Raw genomic sequence first — 15,099 nt, forward strand, 5'->3', positions numbered from 1 at the left:
GTTGGTTGAAGCATGTCATCGATCCCAATTGCGTAAATGATGCTCATGATGTTAATCACTGGATTGTGTGGTCCAGACTTGATTATTTACAGACCGCTGTCATATAGCTGGAATATTGCTGAGTGTGGCGTTTAACAACAAACAAACAAACAAACAAACAAACAAACAGACAAACAATCACTTGATTGTGTGGTCCAGATTTGATTATTTACAGAGTGCCGTCACCAAGCTGGAATATTGCTGAGTGTGGCGTTTAACAACAAACAAACAAACAAACAAACAGACAAACAATCACTTGATTGTGTGGTCCAGATTTGATTATTTACAGAGTGCCGTCACCAAGCTGGAATATTGCTGAGTGTGGTGTTAAACATCAAACACACAGCATCATGTCACACTAAGTAATACGTATTGAGCTACAGAACATATATCTGTATTGACTAACCCAAGCTAATTGGTTGGAAAAATCCGTAAACCATAACATCAGAAAAGTGTGACCTTAAATTATCACAGAATTATTTCTTCTAAACAAAACAATGTGACATAGCAATTTCAACTTTCGAATTTAGTATTGCATACTTTTCTGAGACAAAATTGTGAGAGTTGGCCCTCCCAAAAATATTTGAAGATATTTTATATTTTCTCATTTGAGTTGTTTATATCAATTTATTTGTAAACCAACCGTTCGAGATTAAAAAGCCTTCTCACACTACTATGAGTGTGATGATTGAGCCTGAAACGAAGCGTCTCTGTCCGTGAAATCCATTTCAAATATTGCTTTCTTAAAAGCCATTCAATGTACTGTTGGTAGTCGAGAGAGACTTCATCTGCAATAAACTTAAACACACTGGAGGATTGACAAATGTTGTTAATCTGAATGTCAATACCATAGGGAAGCCTTCAATGTTGTCTCAGTCAGGCAACACCTTGTTAATTTTTCGTTAAAAAAGCAGCTGGTCAAAGAAATTAATTAAACATTAAAATATTAATTTCTATCATGTCTCCCACTAGTAATATAGACCCTCTGATACAATACAAAATGTTATATGTAAGTTCCATGTCTACATCACTATCAGTGATTCAAGAAGCCACCAACAGTTTTAACTCACTCACTCACTCACTCACTCACTCACTCACTCACTCACTCACGCACGCACGCACGCACGCACGCACGCACGCACGCACGCACGCACTCACTAAATGACATTTATTTATATTTTTATTTTGACTGACCTTGTCTGCAAAAGCTGGAATAAATCCGTGAAACATAAACTTATTAAAAGTGTGGCCTCACCGATGGCGTCTGATCGAGTTATAAGTCGGTGCCTTGTTCTGTAGAGATGAAGATCCACCAGCTGGGTGTACACACCACTTTACATCTGTGATCTACATGCAGCTGGTGGGGTTATCTACAGATCTTGCAGATCATGTTTGCTCGTGTTTAACAAGTGGCCTTAAATAAATGAGTCTTTGTGAATAGTCTGAGATGGATACCCACCTGAACAGCACCCAAGGCATAAGTAAAGCTTTGAAAGTGTTATATGGTGAACATGTGAGGACGTTTCCAAATATGATGCATCAGTGACCAAAATGATACCTGATGAATTTACACTTTTTGACTGGCCTTTGCATGTGTTTGTGACAAGTGCCAGCGGTGGAGCAGGATACACTTACCTGGTATATCATCATCATTTGATATTGATTCATAAACACATGCTAGGATATAATCGTAATTGTACAATCGACTCGTCGAGAGATTTATTTTCTTTATGGAAAAGGGATTTGTCAGTTTTATCTATAAGTAGGATGTATTTGGGATCAAAATGAAAGGAAAAGTTTACGAGAACCTATACCCCCTGTGTTCATCTATTGATACATTGTTGTAGCGGGCATTGATACAGACCAATGATATTTAAGTCGTCACCAATGAACGGCTATCGGGCTGTAGAAAATCATGAAGCATTAATAATTCAATCAATGGTAACACTCCTGTTGTGAGGATGAAGCATCAGACACTACAGTGTTTGTGGAAGGAAGCCATTATTGACTGCAGTGTGTAGGTGTGCGGACAGCATGGCTATCCATCAAGTCGTGAATGTCCAGTTCGGGGACATAGAGTGGCAGACATCGTCCAGAGTGGTCAGGTCGCGATCAACCAGACAGACATGGTTGTGGTAAAGGTTTGATCTCAGCCATTGATATGCCGACATTACTGAGGATGTACTTTTGTCACAGCCATTGAGACTTGGACATTATTGCTGATGCTGACTATGTAGGGAGACATGGTTGTGGATGACGCTTTGATGGGGGGACACGATAGACATTCTGCTCCAGACAGGGAGCTGGTCTCTGATCCTTAATTGATTTCAGATCTCTAACAAACATCGACATGAGTCTGACATGCAAATTACGGCCTGTGTTACATTTGTGTTCATACTGGTTGGTCACTGGGGCCTTGCTGTTGTCACAAGAGGGGATTATGTGGATTGGTGGTCCTGCTGGGATGTTTGGCTCACTTAGCTCTCCTAGAGACAGATTAGTATGCAGTTAGTTGGTTTGTTGTTTAACGCCGCACTCAGCAATGTTCCAGCTATATGACGGCGGTCTGTAAATAATCAAGTCTGAACCAGACAATCCAGTGATTGATATCATGAGCATTGATCCAAGCAATTGGGATACGATGACATGCATCAACCAAGTCAGCGAGCCTGACCACTCAATCCTGTTAGTTGCCTCTTATGACAAGCATAGTCCCTTTTTACAGCAAGCATGGATTGCTGAAGACCTATTCTACCCTCATCTTCATGGGTATGCAGTTGTATTTAAATTTTCTGTGCTCACTTGTGAAGTACAGATAGTTGTTTGGACTGGAAGTGGTGATCCCAGGTTTCATCCATTGTCACAAATCGTTGCAAGAACCTTTCTGGATCAGATTCAAACAGAGTTTGATAATCACGGCACATGTTGTGCGTGGTGCTTTGTTTTACTGGATGTCAGAAGCTTATGGAACCCACAAGCTGATACTTTCTTCATTGCCAAATTTTCTGTGATAAAGGAACGTACTCTCTTCTGGGAAATACCTACTGAACTGGCAAAATGATGATCAGTTATCTCCCTAGCGTGATATCCAGAGCAAGGGACCGCCTCCGTGGTCTTGTGGTAGAGCGTCCGCCCGGAGAGCGGAAGGTCCAGGGTTCGATCCCGGGCCGCGTCATACAAAAAGACGTTAAAAGATTGTACTTGTTGTTACCCTGTCTGGCGCTCGGCATTAAGGGGCTAAAACAAGGACTGGTTGGCTCGGAGTCAGTATACTGTGTCTGAGTGGGGTATTCATGTTAAACTGCGGCATGGTATCTCAGTGAGCTAGCACTATAAATCGGCATCAGTCCGGACTAGTACAAGCAGCCACACACACATACTCATGCATGCACGTCGCTATATAAGTGCAATAATCTTGGACGCGACGTCAAACCCAATTTCCCCTCACCCAGAGCAAGGGGTGGGGCAGGGGGGGTTTATTCCAGGCTCTCCGTTCCCTCCCCCAACTCTTCTGCCCACCTCTTTCAGTGGCATCTTCATTGAAGGTATTTCATGTTAAGACCCTTTTCTGCAAGTACTTAATTACTGCCAATTTTTCAAATTTGTCAAATACCCAAATGTCCGACCCTTCTTATTTTACTGACCGTTCACAACAAAACAATTTGCTCAATTCACTCAAATTGTTATGGATAGCCTGTGCCTGGATGTCGACAACAAAAGATTGAATTATGATGCAAATCCTTCCATATGAGGAAAAGAACTTACCAATCAACCCTCGTAGAAATGGTCCGCTGTGATAAATGAATGGCATACTGTTCAAAGACCCAACATTACCCCACTGAACACTGTCAACATGAAGCCCTGATAAGAAATATATTTTACATGAATTTACACAAATTATTTAAATCCACATTTACAGTTATTATAGCCGTGATTTTCGGATCAAGCAAATTTCTTGTCGTGTTAATAATGGTGTTGGGGATAAGACAAATATGGCTGTGATATATTATGGCTTGGAACAAAATACCATGCGTCTGAGAGCAGGTATTAGGAATGACAAGAAAATCACCTCGGTCTGTTGACTGATGCCATGTAGTTGGTGGAATCTCTTGGAACGAGATTTCCAAAATGTCAAACTGTGACAGAGACAAGGACGGCTGTCTGACTCCACTGATCCCTGTGTCCAGATTCAGGCCGACCAATGACAACCAATGAGAGCAACCAAACTGGCGAACATGGCCACACTTTGAATAGAAAGAGCCACACTAGTTCCAAACATGACACAGTCCCCATGAAGAGGGTATCGTAGTGATTAAAACCTGCGACATTTTCACTGGAACCAAACTCCGTAAATTATGCGGTCTGCAACACACCAAGGGCACAAGCATTCAGGCGGTGTGTGAGACGTGTCAGGCGGTGTGTGAGATGTGCCAGAATGTGTGTGTGAGACGTGTGCCATGCTGTGTGTGTGAGACGTGTCAGGCAGTGTGTGTGAGACCTGTGCCATGCTGTGTGTGTGAGACGTGTCAGGCAGTGTGTGTTAGACCTGTGCCATGCTGTGTGTGTGAGACGTGTCAGGCAGTGTGTGTGAGACGTTTGACGGCCGCAAGTCTGTTGTCAGCATAAGGCTTATTGTGTGGTGATTCAGGATTTACTTTAGTCTTAAAGATTCCAGATAATGCTCGTCTGTGATGCCACCTTCTTGGAGAGGAAATTGACTTTCTAATAGACTGCCTTGTAGCTGAACAAGAGACATCTCCACTTGTAATGAAAAATTCATGAAGAAATTCTTAAGTACCCATTTGAGACAATTGCATTAATTTGACCAAATTTGTCCACCTTGAGCATATGACCTATCAGCAGGGAAGTAGTTACTGGAAAGTGACGTATTCATACCTTTAAAGCTCTCTCACTCCCTCTTCTTTGTGTTAATACTCTGGCCTAATTTCTTTGAGTTTCTTTTGGCCAAGGACGACAGAAACTAGTGAAATTCTAAGGCAAACGTTCGCAGGGTTCAGGTGATATATGTTGTTGCATAGCAACCATCATTGAAATTGCCAGCCATCTTGGATTTAATAGTCATCAGAGGTAGAGCACCTCCGATAGTATTGATATATCCTCGAACATGGCGTGGTGCATGGGAACCGTCTCCGCCGATAAAAGGCTCTCACTGATGGAATTATGTTCCAATGATAAAGCTATTCCTTAACGACTCCAGCAGTGTCGGAGAGACTGAGTGAATTTTGCTTAACATTTCCATTAACAGTAAATGTTACAGCTGTTCCCGGTAAAAGTGTTACATTACAAATAAAACTGTGTCCCCTCCTGACATGTGTCAGTCAAAAGGTTTTCCTTTACAATTCTGCTTACTATTTATACCCTGCTTGAATGCTTCATTTGCACTGGGAGAATTTTATGTTCATCCAGTTACCAGGGGCGGTCAGGTAGCCTCGTTGTTAAAGCGTCCACTCGTCACGCTGAAGACCCGGGTTCGATTCCCGACATTGGTACAATGTGTGAAGCCCATTTCTGGTGTCCCAGATATTGCTGGAATATTGCTAAAAGGGGCGTAAAACCATACTCACTCACTCACTCATCCAGTTACCATCGTATAACCAAGATATGTACGGTCATACAGAACTGATGTTTGTTGTTTAACACCACACTCAGCAATATTCAGCTATATGACAGCGGTTTGTAAATAATCGAATCTGTACCAGACAATCCAGTGAGCCTGACCACCCGATCCTGTTAGTTGCCTTTAGGCAAGCATGGGTTGCTGAAGACCTATTCTACCCCAGATCTTCACAGGTCGACTGAGATATGCAATCATGTTTTACTAATATATATAATATGCTGTATACAATATGTCTAACATCTATTCTGTATCTGAGATATTGATGCTATAACTGAGCCATGATGTCCACGATATAGCTGTGGTATATTACTCAAAAGAAGTTAAGGACACCCAATGTGAAGATCCGGGGTAGAATAGGTCTTCAGCAACCCATGCTTGTTGTAAAAGGCAACTATGCTTGTCGTAAGATGTGACTAACAGGATCGGGTGGTCAGACTCACTGACCTGGTTGATGCATGTCATCGTATCCCAATTGCGTGGATCAATGCTCATGATATCAATCACTGGATTGTCTGGCCCAGACTCGATTATTTACAGACTGCCGTCATATAGCTGGAATATTGCTGAGTGCGGCATTAAACAACAAACAAACAAACAAAAACATGACTATTCTGTGATGGCATGGAACTCACAGCCTTGCAATTGTGGGTGTTCTTGAACTTTTTTCAAGTGGTATATTATTAATGCTATCACTGGTCTATGGCATCCATTCCTGAGCATGCATAGAACATAAACGTTGTAACTGAGATATATGGCATCTATTAAATAAGATATATAATCTCATGCTTTAACTGCCTTGCAACTAATAGCGCTCTTACTGTCAAGCTGTGTAGATATCAAGTCCGATCTGAAATTGGTGGAGCATTTTGAAAAGCTGTGTTGCATGATAGAGCGTTATTGTCTTAGGAATGAGCTGTTTTAGTTGTTGGCCTCTGCAACCTTTCATATCAAGTGTTTGGTGTATAATCTTACAAATTATGGAATGGCTCGTGATTGAAGGCCTGCAGGTTTTGCATCCGAGCCAAATGTTTGCTCAGCTCTCTCGTACTCCGCGAGGAGGCAGCTCACGCATAAATCTCTTGATTCAGTGCCGCTGATAAGATTTTGAAGTGCATCTATTTACTAATCAGACTCGCCTTCCTCGCATGAATTCACTAACAGTGGGGGCAATTTCTGGAATCTGTTTGTGCATCAGCCTCAATCGCTTCGATCAAAAGCGGTTGTGACACGAGGGCGTTACCCTATATAATCATCTCTTGTATAAATTGTCATGCCCATCAGTGGATCAGGGCTCCTGGATTCCATTTAGATCCCAGACTCCGTAGCTTCATCGCGTCCCGCCCGAGCTGACATTGATACATGCTTGGTTTGGATGTTGTGGACACTTTGTAGGGCTGGGACGAGTCCAAATTTACAACCCAGGTACCCGACCCCTATTACCCTACCCCTATTACCCTACCCTCCCTGGGTACCCGAACCCCTATTACCGAGCCTACCTGGGTACTCGACCCCTATTACCCTACCCTCTCTGGATACCCGAACCCCTATTACCCTACCCTCCCTGGGTACCCGAACCCCTATTACCCTACCCTCCCTGGGTACCTGACCCCCTATTACCCTACCCTCCCTGGGTACCTGACCCCTATTACCCTACCCTCCCTGGATACCTGACCCCCTATCACCCTACCCTCCCTGGGTACCCGAACCCCTGTTACCCTACCCTCCCTGGGTACCCGACCCCTATCACCCTACCCTCCCTGGGTACCTGACCCCCTATCACCCTACCCTCCCTGGGTACCTGACCCCTATTACCCTACCCTCCCTGGGTACCTGACCCCTATTACCCTACCCTCCCTGGGTACCTGACCCCTATTACCCTACCCTCCCTGGGTACCTGACCCCTATTACCCTACCCTCCCTGGGTACCTGACCCCCTATCACCCTACCCTCCCTGGGTACCCGACCCCTATTACCCTACCCTCCCTGGATACCTGACCCCCTATTACCCTACCCTCCCTGGGTACCTGACCCCCTATCACCCTACCCTCCCTGGGTACCTGACCCCCTATCACCCTACCCTCCCTGGGTACCTGACCCCCTATTACCCTACCCTCCCTGGGTACCCGACCCCCTATCACCCTACCCTCCCTGGGTACTCGACCCCTATTACCCTACCCTCTCTGGATACCTGACCCCCTATTACCCTACCCTCCCTGGGTACCCGACCCCTATTACCGAGCCTGCCTGGATACCTGACCCCTATTACCCTACCCTCTCTGGATACCCGACCCCTATTACCCTACCCTCCCTGGGTACCCGACCCCTATTACCCTACCCTGCCTGGATACCTGACCCCTATTACCCTACCCTCCCTGGGTACCCGACCCCTATTACCCTACCCTCCCTGGATACCCGACCCCTATTACCCTACCCTCCCTGGGTACCCGACCCCTATTACCCTACCCTCCCTGGATACCTGACCCCCTATTACCGAGCCTACCTGGGTACTCGACCCCTATTACCCTACCCTGCCTGGATACCTGACCCCCTATTACCGAGCCTACCTGGGTACCCGACCCCTATTACCCTACCCTCCCTGGATACCTGACCCCCTATTACCGAGCCTACCTGGATACCCGACCCCTATTACCCTACCCTACCTGGATACCTGACCCCTGTTACCCTACCCTCCCTTGGTACCCTACCCCTGTTACCGAGCCTGCCTGGGTACCCGACCCCTATTACCCTACCCTCCCTGGGTACCCGACCCCTATTACCCTACCCTCCCTGGGTACCTGACCCCCTATTACCCTACCCTCCCTGGGTACCAGCTGTAGGTCTCAGACTTGGGTACAGAATGTCAGATTTTCCCGGAACCCACAACACTGCTGATGTTGCCTGAAGCTTTATCTTTTCGCAAACATATAAAAATCTAAAATAGCGATAAAACCCAAGAAAATACAGAGGGAATGCATGCATAGTCAGAAACAAATACACGGTCTCGAAAATTGTGGATTCTTAGTAGGGTAGGAAAGAAATGTGAACATTATCAACTTATAGTGTAGCATGGCATTTTATTGTTATTGTCATAAAACAATCTATCACGTGACTAACACAGGTCCGGGTAGTCCTGTGGCTACCCTGGTCCTACTTAGGACCACCCAACCCGAGTACCCGAGTTATTCGTCCTGCCCCTAACACTTTGGATCGATGTGCTTTGTTTCTGCAGACATTTTCAGTAGACTCAAGTGGCTTGAACAATAAAGTCGAGTGTTAGACTTAACATGCACTGCAGCTTTATTCCCCTGACACCGATCTCCTTTACCTATGATGGAGATGCCATATATTTCAGAGTCAGTTTATGGAGATTTTAGCTGTGATTTATTAACTTTGAACTGTCAAAACTTTAAACCGTTAATTTTGTCAGATGATAAACTCCCAGATTTGCCAATGGCACTGCTCCGAAACTTTAAGAATTGCATTTTTTTATCCCACATCAACTATTGAACTGCTTCCAGTGAGATATGTTTGAAGGTTTCAAGGAGAGTATTGTATTGTGTTCACTGATTCCTAAAAACAAGTGTTGTTGAAGTAGAAATTAGGGGCGGTCGGGTGGCCTAGTGGTTAAAGCGTTCGCTTGTCATGCCGAAGACACGGGTTCAATTCCCAACATGGATACAATGTGTGAAGCCTATTTCTGGTGTCCCCCGCCATGATATTGCTGGAATATTGCTAAAATCAGAGTAAAACCATACTCACTCACTCACTCACTCACTGAAGTAGAAATTCCAGATGACAAGATTAGGTCCCCCCTGCTCACTTTTCAAAGAAATTTGATCATTTTAGCAGACAGTCAGTTGTAAACAACAATGTGGCGCCATCACTGCCGTCTGCTGCCGATGTTGGTGGCCAAGTCGCCCCGGAATGCCATATGGAGTTGCCTCCCTTTGGAATGTCAGGAACCTACGATCATGGGTTTGAATCTCAGATTCATCCTGATTGTTTCTAGGTTTGACAGCACCATGCCCATGCTTGTGGTTTTCACCAAAGTAAATGTATTTGATGGTTTTAGCTTCCGCTTTCCTCCAACATAGACCTGAAATGTCATGATATGACTGAAATACTGAACCCGTGAAGATCCAGGGTAGAATAGGTGCTGATTTGATTACTGGGTTTGCTTTGGTTTTGCTTGCTGCTATCGCCTCACTCAACATTTTTCGAGCTATGTGACAACAGTCTGTAAATAATTGAGTCTGTACTAGACAATCCACTGATTGACATCATGAACATCGATCTCCACAGTTGGGATATGATGACATGCATCTTTCAAGTTAGAGAGCCTGACCACCCGATCCTGTTAGTCGCTTCTTTCGACAAGTAGGGGTTGCTGAAGACCTATTCTTACCCGGATCTTAGCTTGGGACAGGGTTTGCATTGCATAGGATCTTCAGCATCCCACGCTTGTGGTAAAAGGCGACTATGCTTGTCGTAAGAGGCTACTAACGGGATCGGGTTGTCAGGCTCACTGACTTGGTTGATGCATGGCATCGTGTCCTAATTGCGTGGATCGATGTTCATGATGTCAATCACTGGATTGTCTGGTCCAGACTCGATTATTTACAGACCGCCATCATATAGCTGGAATACTGCTGAGTGCGGCATTAAACAACATGAAACTGAAACAGCATGAATGGGAAATATTTTATTCCAGTTTGGTAATTTTTACTGACATTTTCTGGAGAATATTGGCCCCGGAGCCGGTCTAAATGAATCCCTGAGTATGTAGCTCATTCAAATAGGGCAGAATTCGGTTTAGACTTTCTGGCAAATTTAGGGATGGATTAAAGTTCATGTTTCACATGTTATATCAGACCTCTCTGACTGCCTGCCCCTCTTGACTGGCTGATAACAGGGGGGATATGGCAGGATGCTGTCTGAATCCCTGATTCCTCCTCCCTGTCACTTCCGTGATGAAAACTAGTTTCAGGCCGTGATTAATGAAATTGTAGTTTGAAGATTGAATGATAAATAATTCATAATCTGGCCTGAACTTGTTTTTCTCTCAGCCCTAAATGAGGACACTTTTTGTGTGATCTGTCAGACATGCTGTATACTGCTGACAATTTGATTTTTTGAGTGAAAGAAATTCCTAGATTGATGGAACTGGCGTGATGGACAATTTAAGCTGAGGAAAGTACTTTGGGATGATGGATGTTAAATATTTGAAAAAGTGGGCAGATTGATGATCTGTGGTTGATGAATGATGTTAATATTTGATGTGTGATGTTGATATGAGATGTTGTGAGGGATGAACAAGTGGATGCCCGTTAATGTTATTGGCACTGTAGTCTTCCTAACTCACCAGACACATTGAGTTGCCAGGATGTAAGGGTTGCGTATTCAGGACCGATTCACAGATCCAGTTGTAAAGGGTTTGATAGATCTTAGCTCCGGACGTTCTCGTATTGATTTGTGCCAATAATGACGGCATGAGATTTCACAAGAAAGAAGTAGCTATTTCCAACAGAACTGTGTAAGGACATATATTTGTCTTCAATTAAGATTTGATTACTGGGTTTGCTTTGGTTTTGCTTGCTGTTATCGCCTCACTCAACATTTTTCGAGCTATGTGACAGCAGTCTGTAAATAATTGAGTCTGTACTAGACAATCCACTGATTGACATCATGAACATCAATCTCCACAGTTGGGATATGATGACATGCATCTTTCAAGTCAGCGAGCCTGACCACCCGATCCTGTTAGTCGCTTCTTTCGACAAGCATGGGTTGCTGAAGACCTATTCTAACCCGGATCTTAGCTTGGGACAGGGTTTGCATTGCATAGGATCTGAAACTTGAATTACCCTTGATTTCTTTAAGACAAAGATCAAGGTTTATGAAAACAGATGAATATTTTGAAACACATCTATGAGTATACAGAGTCAGTGTCTGGGTGGGGTATTCATGAATATAAACCTCATTTAACTTCACCTTAATATTTAACTGAAAAGCTGTTCAAAGTGTTAAACCTAGACTTGCACAAGTCTCTAAGGCAATAATCATTAGTTTAATTCATAATTTCTAGATTATAAGAACAAGTTCTCCCTAAGAGAGACTGGAATCCCATATCTAGACTTGCCTATTAGGAGGAAAGAATTACTACACATCCATGGACTTTTCTTTCAATACAGCCTTGGAGCAAGGCTAAGTTAAACCCAGCTCACTTAATTATAATCAAAATATATGGGTTCCCAAATTGTTCACTGACTTGTAAGCGAATAAATGGTCTCAATCATCAGTTGGCAACTCGCACGAACACTTGTGTTAATTACTGCTGTTTTGGAAATACAATTTGGAATTGGAATAGTTGTTCTACAGCTGGCTGCACTTTATAAATTTTAAAAAGGAATTTGTTGAATTTTTTTCTGAACAAGTTTTTAAGTGAGACTTTAATCAATATGAAATTCTGATTGTAATTTGATCCCGTGGTACCACTGAGGCTTGGATTTTGTATGAAGACATTTAAAGAATGATCGCATTAGACCAAACAACAACCGTTTATCATATTTGTGTCCATAACATTCTCAATTCACAATTACGGACATCGCATAAACTCATTAATAGACGCTCCACAAACCCTCAACCACCATTTACGGACCCCACACCAGTGTAAGCTGATTAATCTGCAATGTCATGTGACCCCAGGTCACGAGTCATTCAGGTCAGTGATTGGCCAGAGGAAGGCAGTGACCAGAGGCCATGGGGTTCTTGTGATGGACAGGCCTTCCACGGGGTCGGTCCAAGTTAGTTTGTGGATCACCGTTTGTGGGAATGATTGAGTGAATGAATTGGTTGGCAGCACTATCACAGAGCATGTATTCTCAGTTCTAAAGGGTTGTGAGGTAGCCCAGCAGATCAAGTGGTTGCCTCTCACAGCAATTACCGTATTTGACGTTATAAGCGCCCAACTTCACCTGCTGATTACCAGTACTTCCTGTTTGGAACAATGGCCGTCGATGATCATTTTTACTCATCATTAATGTGGAGTTGGGCTATCACAAATACATAGATATGTAAGTCAATACGCGCAAGCATGCAGGTAGTATTATATATAAGAGACGTACATATCTAAATGGGTAAAATACTGAGATCGGTCGATTTTCTGCCTTCGACAAACCACAAAATTTATGATCTTTCAATTCTGTTTTGGTTTTTTTCCTCACCAAAATTATATTCTAATGAGCACCCCCTATTTCTAATTTTGAGAGTGCCCTGGGGGCTTATTACGTCGAATACAGTACATCAGTTGTTGATATACTCAAGGAATAAAATAAGGGGACACATTGCAATATTGCAGAGTAGTGTTTATTTTACCCCCGACCTAAAGGGCGGAGTATGTACTTATTCCACAGAATTCTGTCCATTCTTCCGTCAGTCTTTCCGAAAACATTTTTCTTTGTGATCTATAACTTGAAAACTACTTCAAAGATTTTTTTCAAACTTGGTGAACATTTTCTATACCAATAGTTTCCAAACCAACGGAAGAGGTGCAGTGGAAAGTTTGATTGCGATAAGTGGATTATGTGAATTTTTACATGTTTTGAAGTTTTGTGACCTATAACTTGAGAACTACTTCATGGATTCTTTTCCAATGCAAGGAACACTTTGTACACTAATATGAGAGTTGCAGTGGAAAGATTTTTCTTCATGTTGGTTGATACATGTCATCCATCCCACTTGCGTGGATCGATGCTCATGATGACAATCACTGGATTGTCTGGTTCAGACTCTATTATTTTACAGACCGCCGTCATATAGCTGGAATATTGCTGAGTGCGGCGTTAAACAACAAACAAAACAACAACAAAAAACATTAGAGGAGGGTGGTGGTTGACATGAAATGATAGCCGTCTCATTTCAGAAACTGATTACTTACATTTTCTTCTAACAGGTTAGTAACATTTTCAAGTTTCAGGGAAGAATGTCCTTGGAAATCAGTAACAGAAGCATGCAAGCATTTTGTTGTTGTTGCAAATGTCTGGCAGTGCTATACTGATACATGTTACTGGCGCCATATTTACCGCGGTTTTGTCTGTTTCAGCTTTATGACAAGATCAACACGAAGTCCCTCAGTCCCACACGTCGACCATCCTCTGAAGCAGTACCTCGAGCCAAGGAGGTAAGGGACATGGTAACTAGCACTTCCATTGCTTAGCACGACTTCTTACTTCCTAGCTAGAATATGTGGCTAGATGCGACAAGTTGATAGATTAGCTTTGTTTGTTTGTTGTTTAACGCCCACTCAGCAATATTCCAGCTATATGGTGGTGGTCTGTAAAGAATCAAGTCTGGATCAGACAATCCGGTGATTGACATCATGAGCATCGATGAATGCAATTGGGATACCAAGTCAGCGAGCCTGACCACCTGATCCTGTTAGTTGCCTCTTACAACAAGCATAGTTGCCTTTACGGCTTCTTACATAATGAAGTTCGAGGTCCACTCTGATTGTCTCGAGGGCACCTGTCTAGGGAATCTGACAGTGTTGTATGTGTCATGATATATATTCATCGTATATCACAAATAAAGAGCACTGTATATTCTGCATGATTCATCTCTGTCTATATACTACCAATAATGTAGATTGTGTGTGAATAGGTCAGTAGGAAAGTAGCATTTCCAACTGATGTGGCATGTATAATGGGTGTTACGGGCCTCTTCGTGTAAAAGAAGATAAGGAGACTTTTTACCTTACTAATAACTCTGTTTTCTTGCCTGAGATGATTTAATGTGTGTTTTTGGTTTTGAATTAGATGGCATTGTAGATGGAATGTTGTCATGTGTACTTTGTTATGTGGTGTTTGTATAGGTATGCTTCTGTTTATGTTGGTAGTTTACCATCTCTCTCTCCCTCTTTCTATCTCTCTCTCTCTCCCTCTTTCTATCTCTCTCTCCTCTCTCTCTCTCTCTCTCTCTCTCTCTCTTCTCCCTCTTTCTATCTCTCTCTCTCTTCTCCCTCTTTCTATCTCTCTCTCTCTCTTCTCCCTCTTTCTATCTCTCTCTCTCTCTTTTCTTCTCCCTCTTTCTATCTCTCTCCTCTCTCTCACTCTCTCTCTCTCTTTTCTTCTCCCTCTTTCTATCTCTCTCTCTCTCTTTTCTTTTCTTCTCCCTCTTTCTATCTCTCTCTCTCTCTCTCTCTCTCTATTTTCTTCTCCCTCTTTCTATCTCTCTCTCTCTTGTGGTAGAGCGTCCGCCCGGAGAGCGGAAGGTCCAGGGTTCGATCCCGGGCCGCGTCATACAAAAAGACGTTAAAAGATTGTACTTGTTGTTACCCTGTCTGGCGCTCGGCATTAAGGGGCTTAAACAAGGACTGGTCGGCTCGGAGTCAATATACTGTGTCTGAGTGGGGTATTCGTGTTAAA

At 43.3% G+C, this 15,099-nt stretch overlaps 1 protein-coding gene across 11 annotated transcripts in view; it reads left to right on the forward strand.

Annotated features, from left to right (window-relative positions):
- LOC139448502 (peripheral plasma membrane protein CASK-like) overlaps positions 1-15,099 on the forward strand; it is a 483,162-nt gene that overhangs the window by 381,401 nt on the left and 86,662 nt on the right. For 7 of the 11 annotated variants that reach the window (XM_071230056.1, XM_071230052.1, XM_071230057.1 and 4 more), the window contains one exon: positions 13,779-13,868. In XM_071230056.1, the coding sequence (XP_071086157.1) occupies positions 13,779-13,868 (90 nt within the window). The remainder of the gene's footprint in view (positions 1-13,778; positions 13,869-15,099) is intronic. The other 4 variants (XM_071230055.1, XM_071230061.1, XM_071230062.1 and 1 more) reach the window with 1 other exon arrangement.

This window comes from Haliotis cracherodii, unplaced genomic scaffold (assembly GCF_022045235.1).
Source record: "Haliotis cracherodii isolate W230 unplaced genomic scaffold, xgHalCrac1.p SCAF_7, whole genome shotgun sequence".
Lineage (NCBI taxonomy): Eukaryota > Metazoa > Mollusca > Gastropoda > Lepetellida > Haliotidae > Haliotis > Haliotis cracherodii.